Below are 20,897 nucleotides of genomic sequence, written 5' to 3'. Positions count from 1 at the left end.
TATAGGGACAGTTTTGTAACTTTCCACTTAGAGTCACGGTTGTGCTTTAAAAGGAAATTCACCTTGTTTCCGGCTAAAGTCTAGCTAGCTCTCCTGTCTTGACGGAGCTCCGTCGTCCTCTTCAATCTCCGCACACCCATTGGCTAGTACTTAAACCGTGTTTGTCGTTTTGGGGAAAAGTTTTGCTGGAGGAAATTGCAGAAAAATTAGGTAGCTTATATTTCGTAAAGTAAGTCTTTTACGTAGTAAAAACAAATGTCTGCGGGGAAATATAGGCGTAACGTTAACAGCAGAGGCTAACGTTACTTCCCTCGGGATGAGTTCTGAACGTTAGCTAACAGGAGTTTTCGACAAAATGCTAATACCATAACGTTAGCTTTCCTGCAGTTTAACGTGAAATGACAGAGCAGAGCCTGAGTCCGGGATGCGGGACTGATGTGTTGGTCAGTTTTACCGAGTCGCTGCACGTTTACACAGGACTGTTAACAGTGGCTACAGTATGTGGAGGGCTTTCGGGGATAGTGGCTGCTGCTCTTCTGTATGTCTTCTGTCTCAAGCCCCTGCTGTTGACCCGACAAGTAAGCAAATAACATAGAAGCTCCTTTTCTCCTGCACACTCAGGCTCTCTCTTGTGTCACCGAGACATTGTGTTCAGTCCTTGCACGTAACATGTTCTCTTTATCATCCCATCAGGGTTACAATGCAAGGCGGCTGCTTGAACCTGATGATGGGGAATTAGACAACAACCAGAGTGACTGTGTCAGCAACAGTAGAAAGGAGGCTCCAAGTGCCACTACAAACGACAAGGTATTTTTCTCTTAACCCTTTGAAACCTGAGTAAATTGGCTCGATTTCTTTCAAAGACATGGAGAAATGCAATGAGCAACTTTAAAATAACCTAAAAAATAGAAGAAAAAAACAAAGTAGGAATTAAAAACAAACAAACAAACAAATAGAATAGAATAGAATAGAATATTCCTTTATTGATCCCCCATTGGGGGAAATTTCAAATGTTACAGCAGCATGAAAAAGAGAAAGTGGAATGTAACAAAGAAAATAACAATAACACAATTATACAATAACACAATTATACAATAACAAATAACAATAAATAAGTAATAAAATAAGTATGTACATAGAGGAAAAAGGTATGTACACATAATAAGTAAGTAATAGAATAAGTATGTACACAAAAGATGGATTTGAGAATAGAATTTACAAAAATTTGTTGTGCAAATTATTCAGCCAGTGATGCTGATGTTATAGAGTCTTATTGCAGATGGGATGAATGACCTGCGGTAGCGCTCCTTCTTGCAGGGTGGATGTCGCAGTCTGCTGCTGAAGGAGCTGCTTAAAGCCCCCACAGTCTCATGCAGTGGGTGAGAGGGGTTGTCCATGATGGATGTGAGCTTTGCTAACATCCTCCTCTCACCCACCTCCTCAATGGAGTCCAGGGAGCAGTCCAGGACAGAACCGGCCCTCCTGACCAGTCTGTTCAGTCTCTTTCTGTCCCGATCTGTGCTCCCTGCTCCCCAGCAGACCACTGCATAGAAAAGAGCAGATGCTACCACAGTGTCATAGAATGTCCGGAGCAGAGTCTTGCACACTCCAAAGGACCTCAGTCTTCTCAGCAGGTGGAGACGACTCTGGCCCTTCTTGTACAGGACATCTGTGTTATTAGACCAGTCCAGTTTATTGTTAAGGTGAACACCCAGGTATCGATAGGTCTCCACCATCTCAATGTCCAGACCCTGGATGTTCACCTGTGTAGTCTGGGGTGTCTTCCTCCTGCGGAAGTCAATAACCATCTCCTTTGTCTTACTGGCGTTGAGCTGGAGATGGTTCTGCTCACACCAGTTGACAAAGTCTGTGATGACGGTCCTGTACTCCCGCTCGTCCCCCTCAGATATACACCCAACAATGGCTGTATCATCGGAGAACTTCTGGAGGTGACAGCTCCCAGAGTTGTAGTGGTAGTCTGAAGTGTACAGGGTGAAGAGAAAGGGGGAGAGCACTGTCCCCTGAGGGGCCCCGGTGCTGCAGACTACCATATCCGACACACAGTCCTGAAGCCTCACGAACTGTGGTCTGTCGGTGAGGTAACCGATGGTCCATGCAGCCAGGTGACAGTCTACTCCCGCTCTTTCAAGCTTCCCCCTGAGCAGTGAAGGCTGGATTGTGTTGAATGCACTGGAGAAGTCAAAGAACATGACTCTCACAGTGCTGCCGGTGTCCTCCAGGTGAGTCAGGGATCTGTGCAGCAGGTAGAGGACTGCGTCATCCACTCCAATGCCCGGTTGGTACGCAAACTGCAGTGGATCCAGATGTGAGCTCACCAGGGGGCGGAGGTTTCTGAGAACAATCCTCTCCATGGTTTTCATCATGACCTGAAAAGCTTAATAAGTAATCATTCTGTAAAATGATTTTAAATATAATACTATGATAATTCTAAAAACAAAACAAAAACACAGAAAGCTGTTTCTGGACATTTTTCCCAAGCTTTTTCAAAAAATAAATTTCCAAATCTAGTAATTTCTTGCAATTTGCATAACAGTTTTTGCTAAGTTATCATTGCCCCTTTGCCATGTTTTCAAAAGAAAGCAAAATAATTTGCTCAGATTTCAAAGTTTTAAATACTTGTGAAGGTGTCTGAACGCAGTAAAAGAATAGTAATGTCGAATGAGGTTTCAAAGGGTTAAATAATAGTAACTTTCCTCAGGTGGATATCATAGTTACATGAAAAATATACTGGTAACTGGATGTAAAATACCTGGAAATGACTGCCAAACATTTTGAATTGCATGGCAGAGAACAACATTCATGCTTCTTTCAGGGTTACACATTTGTTCTGTTTAATAATTAATTTCCAGCTAAAAAACTAACAACTTAAGTCTGTTTACTCATTGTCCAGGAGAAAAAGCAGCCAACCATGAACAGTGATGTGGCTGCATTTGCATCCAGAGCGAAAGTGGTTTATCCCATCAACCAAAAATACAGAGTAAGTCTATCATAAATGTACAGCATATCATTATGATAACATACACCCCTGGCAGGTACACAAGGCAATAGACTCCTGACAAAACTACTGAAGTACAGGCTTACATATTTGGTCACTAATGTTAAAAGATACTTTATAATATAATTTGTACTTTAGTAGACTGAATAGTATTACATCAGACAAAAAGTTATGTCAAATTTGTGTTGTTTCATATAAGTGGTCATATAACAGAACACTGTAACTTGATGCATTGTAACATAATATGCTGCAATCAGTTGGTTTATGATTCTACTTCCCTAACCTGCAACCTTTCGCTGAATCTGTCAGCCTTTAGCAGACGGAGCATCCAATCCATCACTGCATGAGCACTCCAAGTTGCCAGCAATGCCTAATGATGAATCATCCTCTTCCTCTGATGGAGAGTCTCTGAGCCAAGAGCAGGACAATGATGACAGCAGTCAGTTTATCTCCTCCTCGCTGGTTCCCAAGAGCCTGCAGAACCAGAGCTTTACCAGAGTCTCCCACTACCCTCACACATTAACACAATCTGGGTAGGAACCAAAAGTCTCTAAACTTTAAGCCATTGCCATAAATCTTAACCCTATGCACATACCCGAGTTTGCTGGAAGTGATGATACTCTTGTGTTCTCTGCAGTTTTGAAGGCAGGATCAGCCTTTACTGTTTGGCCCTGCAGGATATACAACAGCATTGCTCCCAGCTTCAGGAAGAAAAAAATCTGGTAAGTTTTTGTCATTTGTCTTGAATACAGTAATAAAATAGTTACGGATGTTTCTTAAAGTGTGTCAGAGTTCAAAGGGCAAAACTGGTTGTTTTATTCTCCCTTATTTCCTTTTTCTTGCCACAGATGTTTCTTCACATGGTGAAAATAATATTTAGTGGTCGTTTTCCAAAAGACAAAAATGATGCTGACTTTTCCAAGAATATTCTTCACATGCAAGAAAAGGTACAACCAGATTACACACATGCAGTACATAATACATTATTCTTTGCAGTTCTTGATTGACTGTACTTAGAGACACAAACAGATTTTAAAAAAATTTAAAATTGTCACGTCTCACTTTAGGAACTGAATGAGCTGAAGAAACAGTTGCCAAAAGGCCACACTGCCAGCGATACAAATGATGATGCACCCTGTACTTTGGAGGAAATAGAGAGAGCCCAAAAAGATCTCCTTGAGCGTGGCCTTCAAGTGGTAAAAGCACAGTAAAAAACAGAGAGCGAACAATTTGACAATAACACAAATGCTAATAACACACCACCTGTATTTACTCTGAGGGCTATCAAGGGACAACTAATGTCCATGTCTCTTCACAGTGCAGACGTTTCAGCAAACAGGTGGAAGACTTGTGCCAGCAAATGCTGAAGAAGACCAGCATTTTTTCTCCAGATGAAGCCCAGGATGTGATTCTCTCTCTTATCCAGACTCTTCTGTTAGTTGAGAACCACCTGATGAACACACAAGAGGATGATCTAAAGGTAAAGCAATACTACTTCTTGGTTGAAACACCACTCATTTTGTTTCCCCTCCCTGGTGTCATCATGTGAGGAACTTGATATACTGAAGGAAAAGTTGTTTTCCACTTCTCTTAGAGGATCCAGCAGAAGTTGTTGTGGTGGGAGGAGCTGACTGGACTTCTTCAATCCCAGCCTGCCTTGCTGAAGCGGGAAGTGTCTCTGAGGCAGGGTTTGATAGCAACAACACTGGAGCAGCTGACAAGCGATGACCTCTTGACCTTTAGCCACATGGAAATGATACTTTCAGAGGTTCAAGCAACTCTGGCTGAAGGCCTTCAACAGTGCACTGAGGGTAAGAAGGGTAAAGTGAAAATAGTTTCAGTTTCATCTAAGGAAATTCACTGCAGTGTACTATCAGATCAAAAGACAATTGACAAAATGCATTTTGTAGTAAGTATTTTGTGGGTTAAATGGATAATTCTTCCTGAAATCAAAAATACACGTTTTTCTTTTACCTGTAATGCTATTTGTCAATCTAAGTCATTTTGGTGTGAGTTGCCGAGTGTCTGAGATATTGGCGTTAGAGATGTCTGCCTTCTCTACAATATCATGGAACTAGATGGCACTCGGGATGTGGTGCTCAAGGCCAAAAAAAACCCCAAAACATTTTAAATAATGTCTTTTTTCAAGATAATCCACAGACCTCATTGTGAGCAGTTTAATGTAGGAACTATTTTCTTTCCACTGAGCTACACCCCAACCAAATCACTGCACAGAAGGAAGCGTGCATCTATTGACAGCTTACCTGCTTGCTTCCTTCTGTGCAGGTATATGGTAGTTTGGTAGTTTCAGTAATATTGTAGTTTGGTAGAAAGAAAATAGGGCCCTACATGAAACTGCTCAGAAGAAGATGTGTGGATTATCTTGAGTAATTGGGTCATGATTTTTTGGAAAGAGACATTGCTGTTGAGTTTTTCAATTGCATTTTTTTTTGGCGCTTTGAGCATCACAAGCCGAGTGCCATCTAGTTCCATTATATGCAAGAGAAAGCAGACATCTCTAGGACTAATATCTCCAACACTTGACAACTATCACCAAAACAATCTAGACTGATAAATAGAACTACAGGCAGGAGGAAAACGATGCGTTTTTGTTTTGGGGTTGAAATCTCTCTTTAAGCAAAATGGTTGCATAAGGGAAAAGTGAAAAAATATGAGTGTAGTAACACTTATCTGATCACTGACTAATTGTGTGTGCAATTTTCTCACATAATACTCAAGTAGATTCTGATGGCAGGTAGCAGTGGACAATGTCTAGCCTACTTTTCAAACTTGAATGACGTACTCTCTCAAAATAGACCATTTTCTGGGAATCCTCTTTAGCTCCTTAAATAAGGTCAGTCGCTTTCAGGACAGCTCAGAAAATCTGTTGCACTGTTACTGCACCCCAGACTCTCATGCAAAACCTTACAGCATCACACTTGACCCAGTTTGTTGCTGCTGGTCTATTGTGTTATGAAAAGCATGCTAATAATACTTAAAATATACTGTATTTACATTAGTTAGGCAAGGTGCTTCATCCTCTGGGCTAATTTTACTTTTCTGATGTTCTTCAATTACTTTCATAGGAAACTTGCCTCTCTAAGTACAGATGGTGAGTGAAAGTGAAGAGATCTTTAGAACTATGTAACTATTTAAAACAATAATAAAGGCACTATTTTAATGTTGGTCCCTCGGAATCAAAGACACACTGACTCTTTCTAGTCGTAAGCATTCAACGGCCTTATAGCAAACAAATCCATTACAGAACGTCATACTTTTTTACTGTCTATAGCCTCATTAGATCATATAGCAATGTAGCTAGAAGAACTCATTTTACTAATGAGTCAGAGGTGTGATTGCTCTTTATAGACCAGAAAAAAATGATATAAGTATTATTTTTTGTACAAGCTTTTGCTGTCTCTGCCCACATGCAAATTAGGCTGCTCACTGAGGGTTACTTACATACAACAGAAGTTACAAATTAATGTAGATTTAGAGCAAAGTGGGTACATCAAAAAAGTAAATCACAAAAATGTATATTCAAAGAGTTGTGTTCACTCACACATTTACTAAGCTGGCTTTACAAACTGCAGCTATTCAGAAATAACTAGTCCATCTTATTGAAAAATGTGATCAATCATGTTCCAGAGTGCACAAGAAAGATGAAGGAGCTGGTGAATGACAAGTGCAGCAGAATGGAGTCAAAGAGGAAGAAGCTTTTGAGGAGCCAGACCAAAGAGAAGAGCCGTGCTCTGGAAACGAGACCGCCACATGAAGACCTACAGCAGCTCACCAAGGTCAGAAAATTTTGCTTCCCTTAGCTCAATATGTAGATCGAGGATTACTGTTACATAATAAATAGGCCAAGTGACTGCTTGTAGATTCCACTGGTATCTAAATCTGAGCTGTAACCTTTCATTTAGGTGTATCAGGAGCTGCTGATGAAACACAGACAGCAGATTTCTGACTTGGAGCAGCAGCAGGACAGCAGAGTGGCTGAAGTCCTCTGTGACCACTGGAGGGTAAGAGATTGAATATTGCAGTATGTATTTTTTGTGCATAGTTGTGCAAGTGTATCTCCATTAGTGTTATGTTTGCTTTTGTGTCTTCAGAAACTCCGAACCTCCTGGTCAAAGAGGCTCGGAGAGCTAGCCAAGGACATTTTCCTCACCTCCGTCCCTGCCCAGTCAAACGTCTCTGCTGAGCGCTGTGAGAAGCTGTGGTTGGATTTGGAGCAGGAGCTGGCTGCACAGCTGCAGCAGGTAGAGTGCATTACCAAGCTGCAACTGGAGGACATGAGGGCTCAGCTGGACAAAGATGAACAGGTAAACACAATCTGGTGGGTCAGATACATCAGTGAGTATTCCATGTTTATTTTTTAAACTCTCTCTTAAATCTAAGTACATGAGATATTTTCAGCATTTTAATTATACTAAAGGCCTTCCATTTTTTCTAACTGAGCCTCTTTGTCTGTAGGTATGGAGTGAGGAGATGGCTCTGGTGCAGGCGTGTCTCAAACATCTGAGTGAACAACAGATGACGATCCTCCGAGCCATGGTGGCCAGACAGAGCTACACAATCGACAGGTGAAACTAGAAGGCCTCTGTCAAAAAGTATTAATGGTGTATGAAGGCTATGAAATATTACCTCACATAAGCAAAAATATATAAATCTGCACCAACATAGCTTTCTTCTATGTGGCCATATCCACTTTGGCCTCCTTAGTATCAAAATCAATACTTCTGATGAGTGACTTGGAAATGATGCAAAGTGATCTTCTTCTCAGCCGCGTTGGGAAATTGATAGAGAGGAAACACGAGCACCTGTTGGTGGCAGTGCAGAGGCACTTTGTGGTCAGGCACATCTGTCTGCACATGCTGAAGGAGATGAGGCTGTCCAAGCTGAAGGCACTCTCACAGACTGATTTCAGAGCTGTGCTAGTGGAGGATCCCGGTAAAAGCCATTCCTGTGTCAATTCAGCTCTCAAGGTATGAAATAATTACAATAATAATAATAACTAAAAAAAAATAGTAATAATAATAATAATGATATTATGAAGGACATAGAAAATGGCCCATGGTGTAAAAATGTATACTTTTTAATAATACATTATTCTAATCTCAAAAATAATCCAAAATACAGAATGTCCCCACAGCAGATTGAACACTCTTGTTGTCTCATAATAACGACAGAATAGCAGTGCCAGCCTAGCAGAGAGGCATCTGGGTCCTGAGAGTCAGCTGGTGGGCCACAGCTTCCAGCAGGAGTTGCTGTCTGAACTTGAAACAGGGATGGAGCTTCTTCAGAACCATGCACAGCTCGTGCTGGGCAATGCCCTCAGCCACGGCATCCAACAGACGATGGAAACCCTGCCCACTGAGTCGCAGAAACAGGACGATGGGTTGAAGGTAGGATTTGGGTCATGAATTAGAATAAACTTTCTGCGGTAAGTCGCTTTAGGCATGTTTGTTAGAGTAATTTCTTTTCTCCTTAACACCACCTAACAGAGGCTGCCTCGGAGAGCGTGTATGTGACCAAAGATTCTCTAACTGCGCTGGTCCAGAGCTACTATTCCCATCTACAGGACATCATCAAAAAATTACAGCAGGATCAGTCAAACATAAACCAGGGTGAGGTGGTAGTCAAAACACACTCATGCACATGTCCACATCTGTGCCAACTCTGACTTTAACGCTCTTGAAACTGCAGCCTTACTCCTTATCCAGATTAAAAGTATGTAATAGATGCAACATTTACAGTATGTCATTAGTAAGTTAATGGGAAAATATCTGCAATGGCACAATGATTACCAGGATTGTTTTGTACTTGTTATAAACTACTTTGTTATTTTATTCTTCGCTGTTATGGCAGCATTATTTAACAGCAGATAGTTTTTAGTACATAAAATACTCAAGTTACAAAATCTACTGTGTATTAACTTAACTGTTCTTCAGAGGTGAATGAGGACCAAGAGAGCAGCAGTCAACTGAACAGATCCTTGCTGAGGGAGCTGGTGAACTGGGGCAAGAAACCCACCTCTGCTGAGTTTCAACAGAGGTACAGCACCCGTGCTCTACGTTACCCTTCTGCACTAAACACTTCAGTCAGTCTTAAATACATGCAGTGAGAATAGTATAGATTATTTCTGTGTTTTTTTGTGTGTCAGGGTTGAACTCCACAAAAGGAGGGTGTTGGAGCAGTGTGATCTGGACCAGGAAGCGATATATGAGGAACTGAGGCGGAAGAAAGTAGTTCAGGATGTGACCATGGAAAGGATCAAAGCACAGCTGCTGGTTAGTATGTTTCATGGCGTCTCTATTTCCAGGCCGGACAATAGGTTTACGACTTGATTTGGTAGCGTTCTGTAAGCACTGTGTTGCTGCATCCATTAGGAGGCAGAAGAAAGCTTCATATCTGAGCTCGCAGGCTTGGCCCGGGTCTCTCTCCACAGTCCAGATGCAGAAGCCAGTGGTGAAGAGGACAACACTGGTAGGCACCTTTTTACCTCAGATTGTAAATATATGTATACGCCACTCCTCTGTCTCTGTCCTTCATGGTGTCATATTTCAACAGGTAACGAGAGTGTGACAATACTGGACCTACTTGCCTTGAACCCAGCATTAGATCCAGCCTTGAATCCTTCACTGACTCCAACTATTGTAGCACCAGTGGTGAAATCAAAACCAAAGAAGAAAAGAGATCAAGAATCTCACCACAGCTGAAGTCTTAACACAGTAATGTTTACATAGTCAAAGAGTAATGTCCTGTAAAAAGTATACTCTTACATGTATTTCATAGTTGGTGCCTTTTAAAGTATTGTTACTACTGCTCTGTTGTTGCCATTGTGGTTGTTAGGAAGGTACCTCAGGTTTGTTTGCATTAAAGGGACGGTTCACCCCAAAATACATCTTTTCCCTCTTACCTGTAGTGCTATTTGTCAGGCTAGATTATTTTGATGAGAATTGTCGAGTGTTGGAGATATTGTCTGTGGAGATGTCTGCCTTATCGCAAATATATTGGAAATACTGAAAATGTAGCATCAAAAAATACATTTGAAAAACTCAACAGCAAGGCCTCTTTCCAAAGATCATGACCCAGTTACTGAAGATAATCTACAGATCGTGATGTGAGCAGCTTCTCGTAGGAACTATTTTCTTTTTACCAAACTACACCCACCAGCCGCGTTAGTGCACAGAAGGAAGCTTGCATCTACTGCTAACTTACCGAGGACCACTGAGCTAGCTTACATCACAGCTCGGTCAGGGAGGACGCCATTAATGCTTACATCTCGCACTTTCACAAGCACAAGCCTCTTGTTCACGAGTAGATGCACACTTCCTTCTGCACAGTGATTTAGTTGGTGGATGTAGTTTTGTAGAGAGAAAATAGTTCCTACTTTAAACTTTGTGAGCAGTTTCAACTAGGAACTATTTTCTCTCTACAAAACTAGGTCTGTGGAATATCTTAAGTAACCAGGTCATGATTCGTCGAAAAAAGACATTGCTGTTGAGTTTTTCAAATGTATTTTTTTTGGCACTTGGAATGCCACAAGCTGAGTGCCAGATATCAGGCAGATATCTACAACACTTGACAACTCTCACCAAAACAGTCTTGATAGATGAATAGCACTACAGGTAAGAGGAAAAATGATGAATGATTAGGGGTGAACTATCCCTTTAAGCAAAACGTATGCATGTCTAATTTATGTATGAATTGTCCTGTCTCATTTTAAATGTTTCTTCAAATGTGCTTGAAGTAGGTGGCTGAAATGTTGCAATAATGACAAAACAATCTCTTTTAGTCAGTATTTTTGTAATGCCAAGTACAGTCCAATAAAAACCAGCCAAGCAGAATATGTTTTGAATGCAATGTTCAACTTTTGTGCTCTTTTTTTTTTTTACCTGGTATGGAGAAGTATGCTACTGTGCAAGCCTGACAGAGAGTAATACTTTATTGCCCCATACCTATACACCCACATACCACGGCTCATTCACCATATTGATTCCCAGTGATTCCTGAGTACATGGGATGATGGATGCGCTCCTCTGTGAGTTGTCAGATAATTTAGAGATGTCCATTCTGATTGTAGCAGAGTGCTACTACACACCGATGAAAGCCTTGCCCTTCTCTTGCTCTAATGGAGTTTTAAGTACAACCCTTTATGGATGATAATGCAGAGTAATGGTGAAAAGTCTGGGAGGGCTGAAATCTGGCAGACAGCTCTGTGTGTAGGCAGCAATCTAGCAGGCAATTTACCTGGGACTTTATGGTTTACTGTCAGTTTGGAGTGTCAATTAGCAAACATCAATTTTTAATCTGGCCTTTATGCCTATGCTCAATTTGCACACATAACCAATTAGTGCTGTGACACACTGAGGAAATATGCTCCTGGACCTGACCCACTCATACATACTGGGGTGTCCTGCCAACAGTGGGGCTTTTCTCCCATGTATCAATTAGAGATGTGGGTGCTCTGTTGACTTTACAAGTGTCGACGCTGATCTGTGGTGAGGGGAAACCGTTTGGATGTATTTTGAGGTCCCTTAGGGGACTGCAAGGACTTGTGGGAAGATGACCTGATTTCTAATTTTCTCCTCTCCTGCCTGTGCTGTGGGCTAGTCGCAGCTACAAACAGAGAAGCCCATGAAAGGAGTGTGACAGCATGAACAGCCCCAGATCTATGCGGAATATGGCCTCGCCGTCGGCGTGAAACTGGATTTTATTTCATTTTTCATGGACGCAGGTGTCACTTTAATTCTCTTTCAGTAGATTGAGGTAAGTGGAAGGACGTCTTGGCTTGCCTCCGTTCAGGCTACACCTTCAGCAAAGTACTGGCAACCCAAATTGCATTTAGTCATTGATGTTGTCCCAACACTAAAGGTGACTAGCTGTAAAGATTGTTGCGCCTTTTCCAAGAAAATGTCCTTCCCCGTTCTCATCTCCAGACCGTTTTCAAAGGTGCCTGGAGGAAAGTTGAAAGCATGTTAGTGCATTTTTCGATATTCTGCATTTGTTCAGTAAAAAGCGAGTATGCCCTGAAGCTGTTAATGGAAAAGAGAATTTTAAAAATGTCCAGTGAGGTGGTGTGCGCAGTGTGACGGCGTCATCGGGTCGGATGATCGGTTATTTTAGGGCCCAAAAATAAGGTCGCTTTTCCAATTCCCACTCAAAGGGTTTTTACCACCCGAGCTGAAAAAGTCGACTTTGATTGTCATAACTTGACCAATTATATGCTTAAACAGTATCACATCTGAAACACTGTTGATATTGAAACTAATGTAAAACTTAACGTAATTTAAGACCCTCAAGAATATTAGTGGAGAACTGCTACCTAATTAATTTTAATACAAAACGTTCGGTGTATTATTTCCAACATGGTTTTGTTACTGTTAATAACATGTTATATAATAAAAGCATTGGTAATGACCTATAATATTTTTTCAGATGATAATAAAATAAATATATATAATAGAATAATATACAGTAATACACAACAATATCCAATAATGTTTTATTATTCTTATTTACATGAAATACACATTATTATACAACATGCATCATGTTCTCCTAATTATGAAATGTTGAAAAAAAGATTTGTAGGCTTGTGTCAAAGAAAGAGAGATGGTGTTTAAGATTTACATGCACTTATCAGATTGGATATGGGACTTCAGTTCCATCTGCAATCACGTTTGTGTCTTTTTATATTGACCTATAGGTGTAATATTTGTGTGTGCATTTCTCACAAAACAACATGCAAGTAGCAGAGGACTTTTATTTTGAAAAGAGATGAAGACATTTACACCATAAAATTGATGCAGAAAAGGCTCAAATTTTTCTGATGAAGAATGAGCAATCTCCCATTTCATTTGTGTTCCCCTCAATGTTAAAAGGAAACCTACGCCCTTATATTGCCCTATATTTCTTTTATATCTTGTCTTAATTACTTTGAATTACCATGGTTTGAAAGGTGCTATACAAATGTATTTTTCTTCCTAACAGCCTTGTTTTGCTTTTCAGGTAAGCAGCCATGGCTAACTTGCAGCAGGAATACCCTCGAGTCCTTCTGGCGATTCTGGAGGAACTAGCTAATATGCGTCAATGGCTGAGCTTCCAGGACCTTTGTCGCATGGTCAGCACCCGCTTTGACCTGGAGCACCTCATCGAACTCAGGAGTTTGCTGTTTGCTGCTGCCAGCCAAGACCCTTGTTTTCCAGCCACTCTCTTCAGAGACCGGGTTTCCACCCGAGGCCAGGGGCTATCACCCATAGGCGTCGCTGCTGACATTGTAACTATCTTCAATCTTATTCAGATGACGGGTGGGGCCCCTGATGAGAGCCAACCAGTGAGAGCACAGATGGTCCTCCCAGTCGACCAGTCCCCGGGCCCCAGTCTGCCTGGAATACACCAGCTGAACACTTCTGGTCGAGAAAGAGCACGCGCCCACTCTGACTCCGGTGGCAGGCCTATCGATCAGCACTTGCTGCTTCCGAGATCGAATTACTCTGCCCAAAAGCGTGCAAGTCTTCCCCCTGATCCCATATCACTTGTGTCATCCCCTCCAGTCAGGGCGAGGGCTGTGTCTTTCGACTTGCCTCACACCACACTTTTGTATCCCAGTGGTCAAATCCCCAACGAGATCATGAAGAATATCTACCTGCCTTTGGAGACGGACAGTGAATCTAGTGGAGATTCTGCGCCCTTGGAAGTGTTTGAACCTGAGCAGGGATCATCTGATGTTGACCAGAAGAGAAACATCTTTAGGAAGGATTTCCATAACCAGCCGCCTCTAATACCCCAGGTAACCATTAACAGTGAATCTCCCAGTCCCAGCGCGGGGCAGAAAGGCTTCGACAATCACAGCTTTGAAACAATACAGAATCCTTACCCGTCACCAACAACAGTCCACCAATCACCGGAGCAGCGGGCTAAACATGAGAGCATTGATGACCTACAGGACTCAACTTACTTTGGACCCCGAGCAATCCCAGAGTGGTCCCCCCGGCACCTTCAACCTCCCAGGACCCAGAAGCCCATCTGGGGCAACAAGAGTCACAGTCTAGAGGACCGGATAGGCCTTGGCAGCATTGGAATGGGTATGGAATCACAAGGGGGGCAACTTCCAAGAAGATCAACCCCTGCTATCAGCAATTTGGGGGGATCCTCGGGAGGTGAGAGTGGGGATAGTGGATTGCCATTTGGAGGCGATGGAGTCAAGGCTCAAGGAACCCAGACAGACCCGCCAGACACCCGACGCCTCCGTAGCCTGGTCCACGCTGATCGCCTCTCCTTCATGACCTCATTAGACGACCCTGAGTTCGGTGAGGATGACATCAGTGCCATCTTTCGTTTCTTAGATGACATAAGCATGTGCGGTTCCACAGGGGTCCTGCACCCTAGTGATGGATCAGGATCCATCAGCCAGGACACCCCTGAGGCCAGACGTGGCCGCCTGGGTCAACTCCAAAGGCTTTTCCACTCTCTGGAAAGTAGCGATGATGGGCTTAAGGCGAGTGTCTGTAAGCTGCTGCTCCGTATGAGCCAAATAGAAAGACAGCTGGAGTCACTGAATGATGTAAAGGCTGAGATTTCCCAGGTACTGTCTGCACTGCAGCGGCTGGATGAAAAGATCCAGCAGCCTATTGGTGGTGATGGGCAAGGCACTGGTGGGCGATGGCTGGAGCCTCTCAGTGGCGTCTCTTCTTTTATGAGCCACCCTATAACCCCGTCTGAGTCATCAGAGCCTCAGCCTCTGTCTGTGTCTGAGCATTTGTTTCCAGGGACCAGTACTAGTAGTCTGGACTGGAGCCGGTGGAACCCTCATGGGGAACAAACAGAGAGCAGCAAAGGTCAAGCTGATTTAAAGGTGGGGAAAGACGGGAAGAAGGATGCATCATCTCGTCGTGCCTCCAAAACCCAGCCTGAGGAGAAAGGTGCCTCTGATTCCAAACAACTGAATGTCTCTAACTCTGCAAGAGACTGGACAGTGTCATTCTCGAAAAGTAAAGATGGCAAAGCTTCACATGGACAGGTAGAGTAAGTTTACAGTTTAAAATTTTCCTTGATACATAAAGGGATAACTCTTAGATGAGTGTCTCAGCATGTGAGCATGGAATAAACAGATTCCACAGTAGACCATTTTGAAGCCTAAAGTACAACATTTGCACTATGTGTATATCCATGCCATGTGGCCAAAAAATGCATTAGGCCTGTAGCTCCTGTGGTCTGTTGGGTAGCCACCTATGATTGTGTGGTCGGTTGACAAGTAATTCAGGCCACTTTGTGGAATATTGGTTTAAATAGTTACAGTGAATACTGTGCGGTCAGGGCTGCAAAGAAACACAGCTCATCCATTCAAATTCATGTGCATGTTTAGTCATGGTATTAGCTTGAATTTCACGTCTTTTTAAAGGTTCGGTGTATACAGTCTATATAAAATCTTTCTTGACCCATTTTCCTTCTAGGCAGATCAGTCAGGCAGCACAACTAACTTACTCTCCAAAAAGTCCTCTAACCTGGTGGAACAAGTATTTAACTCGTCCCTGTTCCGCCACAAAGACAGCAGTCTGACAGGTGGGCTGACCTCTGGGAAGATCCTGGACCCCCGATTGTCTGAGGGCAGGGGAAGGCCCATATGGACTGTAGATGACAGGGAGGCAAGAATCTCACCTTTGGACTTACAGGTATGATTTGTTTGACTTTGAAAGGGAAACGTTAGTTAAAAACGTTTAAAGGCCCTGTATATAACTCTGGAGAAAGCTGGTTGATTGTAAAATACAATTCTGTCATAAAATAGCACATCACAGATTACTGATGCATAGTGGGAACGTGTACACACTATTTAAATTTTCCTTAAACATTTTAAATCAGATAAGGATTTGTATTTAATCTGTATGAGTTTATACCTACTTAAAATCTTTAAATGGCATCATGTTCCTCAGACCCAGGACTCTCTGAACCCCAACAACATGGAGTTCTGGATGGACGACATCTACACTCCGGGCTACGATGCTCTGCTCAGGCGTAAAGAGGCTCACCTCCGCCGGGCCAAGGTCTGCAAGCTGCTTGCACTCATTGCCACTGCAGTGACAATCATTCTCATCATTGTCATTCCCATTTGCGCCATGGGGTCATGAAGACTCTTACAATAAGACCACATTGTTGCCTGTTGTCATTTTATTAATTTATTTTCAGCAGCTTTGTGCTGTTCACAGGAACTTGCATGCCATTCTCATGGCGATAAGTAGATGACAGACTCTGATGTTAGGACCATATGGCTGGATCGGCAATCAGTTAACATTCATTGACTCCTTACACAATTCTGCATGTAGCACCGATATTTATGTCATCAGAAAAACAAGATTCAAACTGTAGCGTACTTTGAAGTCACTCCCACATGCAGTGACAACAAATTGTAACTGAACGTGTAATTAATCTTGCCAATCGTTCTCTCAAGGGTGTACGCTGAGATCATTTTGAGCAACAAAAACTTAATTTCTTGCTTTCTGGGGAACTTTATGCACCAATTTCTGCATTTTTCGCATCAGTTTATGATGTAAATGTCTTTAATTTTGTAAAGTATAATTTGTCTGCTTCTTTCATGTTTTTATTTGGGGGGACAAATGCACATGTTCTATAGTCAAGGGAGATGTGCCCCCTGTGTCCTCCCGAAATCTACGCCTGTGCTTTTTCCCATTTACTATAATTTATTTCATGGTTTTTGTTCCTAAAATTTACAGGTGGCTGCAAAGGGAAATAATTAATGATGATAGTTGTAATATTTGTAAAATATCTCTGAGAGGATATGTTGAAATTAGTAATACTGAGCCAATGCAAAATTGTTTTTCTCTTGTTTTGCCTGCTCTTTTCTGTGAAACAACACTGTTACAAATGCATTATGAATTAGCCTTTGCCTCAAGCATTTCCTGATTCTTTCTTGCGTTTTCCTTTCCCTAACACCACAGGGCTTATTTTACTTCTGTGTAAAATATAGTTTTATCAGTACAAAAGAGTTTTACGTCTACAGCACATAATGGATTCTGTCGACAGGAGCATTTTTACTTTCTTTTTGTGTGAATGTTCTTGTCCTTTCTTTAAGCAACAAGATATACTGCTCAGCTTAAATCAATAAAAATCATATTTTTATAGAGTTCCCTTGCATTTTTCAAACTGGAAACCATAAAAGTGTTTAATCCACTCCTGGAGGTGTTTGGCTTGGAGTGTTTACTGAGTGTCAGCTTTCAAAAAATCTTGTTGTTGTTGAAGCAGTGAAGGAAATAGGTAGCCTTTTCCAGTAAACACTCTCTGAGTGGGAGATTCCACTTGTAATTCAATTGATGGGATGTTTGGAGTGCACCTATGCACATTATCATTTCACTAAACTCACTTGGCCAGAGCTTTTTCACATACCTGCAGACTCACTTAGCACCAACAGATTCATCTGCCATCCTTTCACAGATGATGAAAATAGTCTTGGTGTGACATTCCGTTTTTTAAAAACATCCTGTTAACTCAGGATATATTATCCTTAAATAGACTTTTAATATACTTTTAATATTTAATGTGTATGTGCACGTATATACACACATATGCTGTGTATATATATATAGGGCTGACACAAAAACATGCACACTTTTAAAATATAATGAAATTCAACATAATCTGCAATAAAAACTAATATTGTGAAGCTTGTATTGTTTGCTTTAAGTTGGAGCTGGTGCTGATTGAACTTAAAGGCTGTATTGCAATGTGCAAAATATACTGTGGTCAAAAAAAGGCCTACTTTACAATATGTTGTAATCGATAACAATCATCAAAACCCATCATTAACGAAATAGTGAAATTCTACAATTGACACTATCTCAAAAATTGTATTTATTGCAGTGTATTGGATTGCATCACGTTTTCTCTGTGTTCATGTTTTTTGCCCACTCCTTCTACATTGCCAGATATGGATGATTTTGTTTCTGTTCAACAATAACTAAGCACTTTTCTCCCTTTATATACCAAAGTGAACAGAAACTATGCATACTGCTGGGGAAAAAAACTATCAAAGTACTTGTTTTCTTTATGCAGACCTTTAAACTTCGCTTTGTGTGCACAAATATGCACAGGATGTATAGAGGGTGTGTTCTGCTTCAATGCATCCTCCTAAGTAGATGTATATCTGCCAAGTGTTCCCCATGAGGCTTTTTGTGGATCCATTACCCTTCCAATGGTGCCACTGTGGAGGCCTAACCCTGCAGTCAGCACAATCTGCAGGTGCTTCCCCTGAAACTTCAGTGCATTAAAGCCTCCTGATACATTTTTTTTACTCCAGAGATACACTTATGGATTTTGGACCTTGTTGTTGTATTATCCATGCACCTTTTAGACAGACAGCTAAAAATCTGTTTAGTCATTATTCAGGTAAACACTGTCCAAAAAACGCTTGTAAATGACAGAAAATATATGCAGGTATTACAGTTACTGTTGTGCAACGCTTAAATGATTGTTGGGGGTTGATTTTTTTTTTTTTTTGTTGTCTGAATAAACTCGGCAAAATGGTAATATGCCTTTTACAACATGTTGTCTGATCTGATAAATATTAAATTTGCGCTATAACACATTTAAAGACATTATGGTGAATGGAAAAAAATGTCTGCTGGAGGCAGCTGCTCTGTTTTACAAAATCAATTATTTCCTTCCTCATCCCCTGCTTGGTGATGCACTTGGTTGATGACAGATTACAGATTAATGCAGATAGCAGTGACAGTCCATTCAGTTTAAGAAATGGCAGACAGTGATTGGTGTTGGAGGAGAATTCTGGCAGTTCAATGATCTGTGACCAGAGGAAATGTACATATAGAGATGAATAACTGAGTAAGACAGAGAGCTCATATTGACTGACAGATCCTATTATCTCCAATCACCTCTAATGGACCTGCAGTATTCAGAACATGCACGCGTGCGCACACACACACACACACACACACACACAGAGTGAGCTGAGGACAAGTGATGCTAAATCTGGCTGCCAATGCATTAGAAAAGCACACAAGTGCACAGAATCAGTTTAAGTCTGTTGTTGAGTTGTTTCAAATGTTTGATGTGTTATAGACATATACATGTAGATTGCAGCTGACTCTCTCTCTCTGTGTGTGTGTGTGTGTGTGTGTGTGTGTTACCCTCATTAAATGTTGCACGGTAGAGCTGCTGCTGCACCCAGATATGCCATCCATAGCTGATTAATGATGCTGCTGTGTGCATCCCATGTGCCAGGCCCAGAGCAACAGGACAAAGCCATACTGTTTTAAAGGTTTTTATTATTACATACATAATTTCACCATACTGAATTAAATACTTTGATACACAGTCAGGAAAGCAGGAGGCACACACCTCAAGCAAAACTACCTCCTTCATGTATTGTGAAAAAAAGGCTTGTATATCAAAGGTATTGATATACTAAAGGGGCTACTAGTTAAACTCAATATGCAAGAAGCATTTGAAAGAAAGTGACCTCAAGTACACATCTCATTTTGAAACATCCTATAAATTCTTAAAACTACAAACTCAGACTAATTTGACACAGATTTTGAGCCAGAGAGTCCTATCAAATATGTTTTGTTGCCTTTTCTTAGACTAGATGAAGAGATATACTGGGTCATTGCAAGCAATAGCATGTATTATGTATGTCCCCCATGTTTGTCTCTAATGTGTGAAGGACATCAGAATTCTTGAAATGCAGTTCAATAATTATTAATAAATTAGACAATAGAAAGAGAGATTGATACAGAATGAAAATTAATATGTATAACCAAATCAATGTATAATTAAAAAAAGACTGCGGCTCATGAATTGATAATGAAATTGGACAATGAAAAGAGCAATTCCTATTTTAAAAAATCATTTATTTATTGTACAAATTAATATGTTAACCAAACCAATGAGTCAAATTGAAAAGAAATGTTTGTATGCATGGTGACATAAATAAAGTTAAATTATATAAGCCAAACCTACGTATTGACTGAGTAATATATTAATTTGTGTAATGTTTCATGCATTTATATTTATATGATACAGCTAAATTTTAACTAATGCTGCTTGGTACAAGCAGTGTAGGGAAGCTTACTTTTGAAATATAATAGTTTACAGAATACTAAATACTTTGTGAAAAAATATAATAAGTTATGTTACTATTTTGATTTCATCTTTAAAGCAATGCAACTCATTGCATTTGATTAATTTTTAATAACATTTCTAACAAATGTTTTAAACAGGGCAATAAAGCCAAAAAGACCTAAAACATGTGCAAGTGCAAAACAAGTGCATAAACATCAAATTTTGTCTTTGCTGAGCCACATTGTCCAAAAGAAGGCATTCCTGCATGGCAAAAAAGATGTAAATCAACAGAATTAATGTTTTATTCAACATATAAACTTTTTACTGAAAATGTTTACCGTTGTTTTGATTAGTAACTGTAATTTAATTACATGTCTTTGTAAAGTAATTGTGACTGAATACAATTACGTTTATTTTGTAATTGAATTACTTGGTTAACTGGTTACATGTACGCTTACTAGAAGTAACGTTGTATGTAACCAGTTATTCACCAACACTGGGTACAAGTATTTCTTGGGCTCCTGAGGTAATCTGTGATAATGATATACAATGTCATATAATACATGTATTTTTAAAATTACAAACATATTAGTTCGTCGGGCAACCTCCTTGTTTTGCCGAGACACCCAGTGTCCTCTGACACTCGTAGACACAACTTGCTGCAACCCCCTGCAGTTACAACGCTGGATGTGTGGGGGCGACAGAGCACTCCAACTTCCGCCGAATCCGCCGTCGAAGAAGAAAACCGGCGCTGATTTTGAAGTTTGAAGAATGTGCAGATACT

At 40.9% G+C, this 20,897-nt stretch overlaps 2 protein-coding genes across 2 annotated transcripts; both read left to right on the top strand.

Moving 5' to 3' along the window:
- The first annotated feature begins 105 nt into the window (after positions 1-105).
- LOC121949909 (ellis-van Creveld syndrome protein) lies at positions 106-10,374 on the top strand. Its single transcript, XM_042495751.1, has 20 exons — positions 106-578; positions 694-807; positions 2,912-2,998; positions 3,326-3,549; positions 3,654-3,738; positions 3,865-3,963; positions 4,084-4,212; positions 4,335-4,496; positions 4,611-4,827; positions 6,665-6,813; positions 6,940-7,038; positions 7,129-7,341; positions 7,493-7,602; positions 7,803-8,004; positions 8,209-8,424; positions 8,511-8,646; positions 8,971-9,073; positions 9,183-9,309; positions 9,409-9,505; positions 9,590-10,374. The coding sequence occupies exons 1-20, from the start codon at positions 399-401 to the stop codon at positions 9,736-9,738; spliced, it is 2,898 nt and encodes a 965-aa protein (XP_042351685.1). The 5' UTR covers positions 106-398; the 3' UTR covers positions 9,739-10,374.
- A 2,669-nt stretch (positions 10,375-13,043) lies between these two features.
- LOC121949266 (major intrinsically disordered Notch2-binding receptor 1-like) lies at positions 13,044-16,149 on the top strand. The gene is made up of 3 exons (XM_042494911.1): positions 13,044-15,044; positions 15,478-15,696; positions 15,955-16,149. The coding sequence occupies exons 1-3, from the start codon at positions 13,044-13,046 to the stop codon at positions 16,147-16,149; spliced, it is 2,415 nt and encodes an 804-aa protein (XP_042350845.1).
- Positions 16,150-20,897: the final 4,748 nt, after the last annotated feature.

This window comes from Plectropomus leopardus, chromosome 2 (genome assembly GCF_008729295.1).
Source record: "Plectropomus leopardus isolate mb chromosome 2, YSFRI_Pleo_2.0, whole genome shotgun sequence".
Classification (NCBI taxonomy): Eukaryota; Metazoa; Chordata; class Actinopteri; order Perciformes; family Serranidae; genus Plectropomus; species Plectropomus leopardus.
Note: the sequence above shows the minus strand (reverse complement) of the source record. Positions and strands in the feature narration are given on the sequence as shown.

Excerpts from the sequence above, each read along its gene's own strand:
- LOC121949909 (XM_042495751.1), top strand. The coding sequence starts at position 399 with ATGACAGAGCAGAGCCTGAGTCCGGGATGCGGGACTGATGTGTTGGTC. Across the intron at positions 3,964-4,083 it reads TTCTTCACATGCAAGAAAAG|GAACTGAATGAGCTGAAGAA; the intron begins GTACAACCAGAT and ends GTCTCACTTTAG. Across the intron at positions 8,647-8,970 it reads TCAGTCAAACATAAACCAGG|AGGTGAATGAGGACCAAGAG; the intron begins GTGAGGTGGTAG and ends ACTGTTCTTCAG.
- LOC121949266 (XM_042494911.1), top strand. The coding sequence starts at position 13,044 with ATGGCTAACTTGCAGCAGGAATACCCTCGAGTCCTTCTGGCGATTCTG. Across the intron at positions 15,045-15,477 it reads GCAAAGCTTCACATGGACAG|GCAGATCAGTCAGGCAGCAC; the intron begins GTAGAGTAAGTT and ends TTTTCCTTCTAG. Across the intron at positions 15,697-15,954 it reads TCTCACCTTTGGACTTACAG|ACCCAGGACTCTCTGAACCC; the intron begins GTATGATTTGTT and ends CATGTTCCTCAG.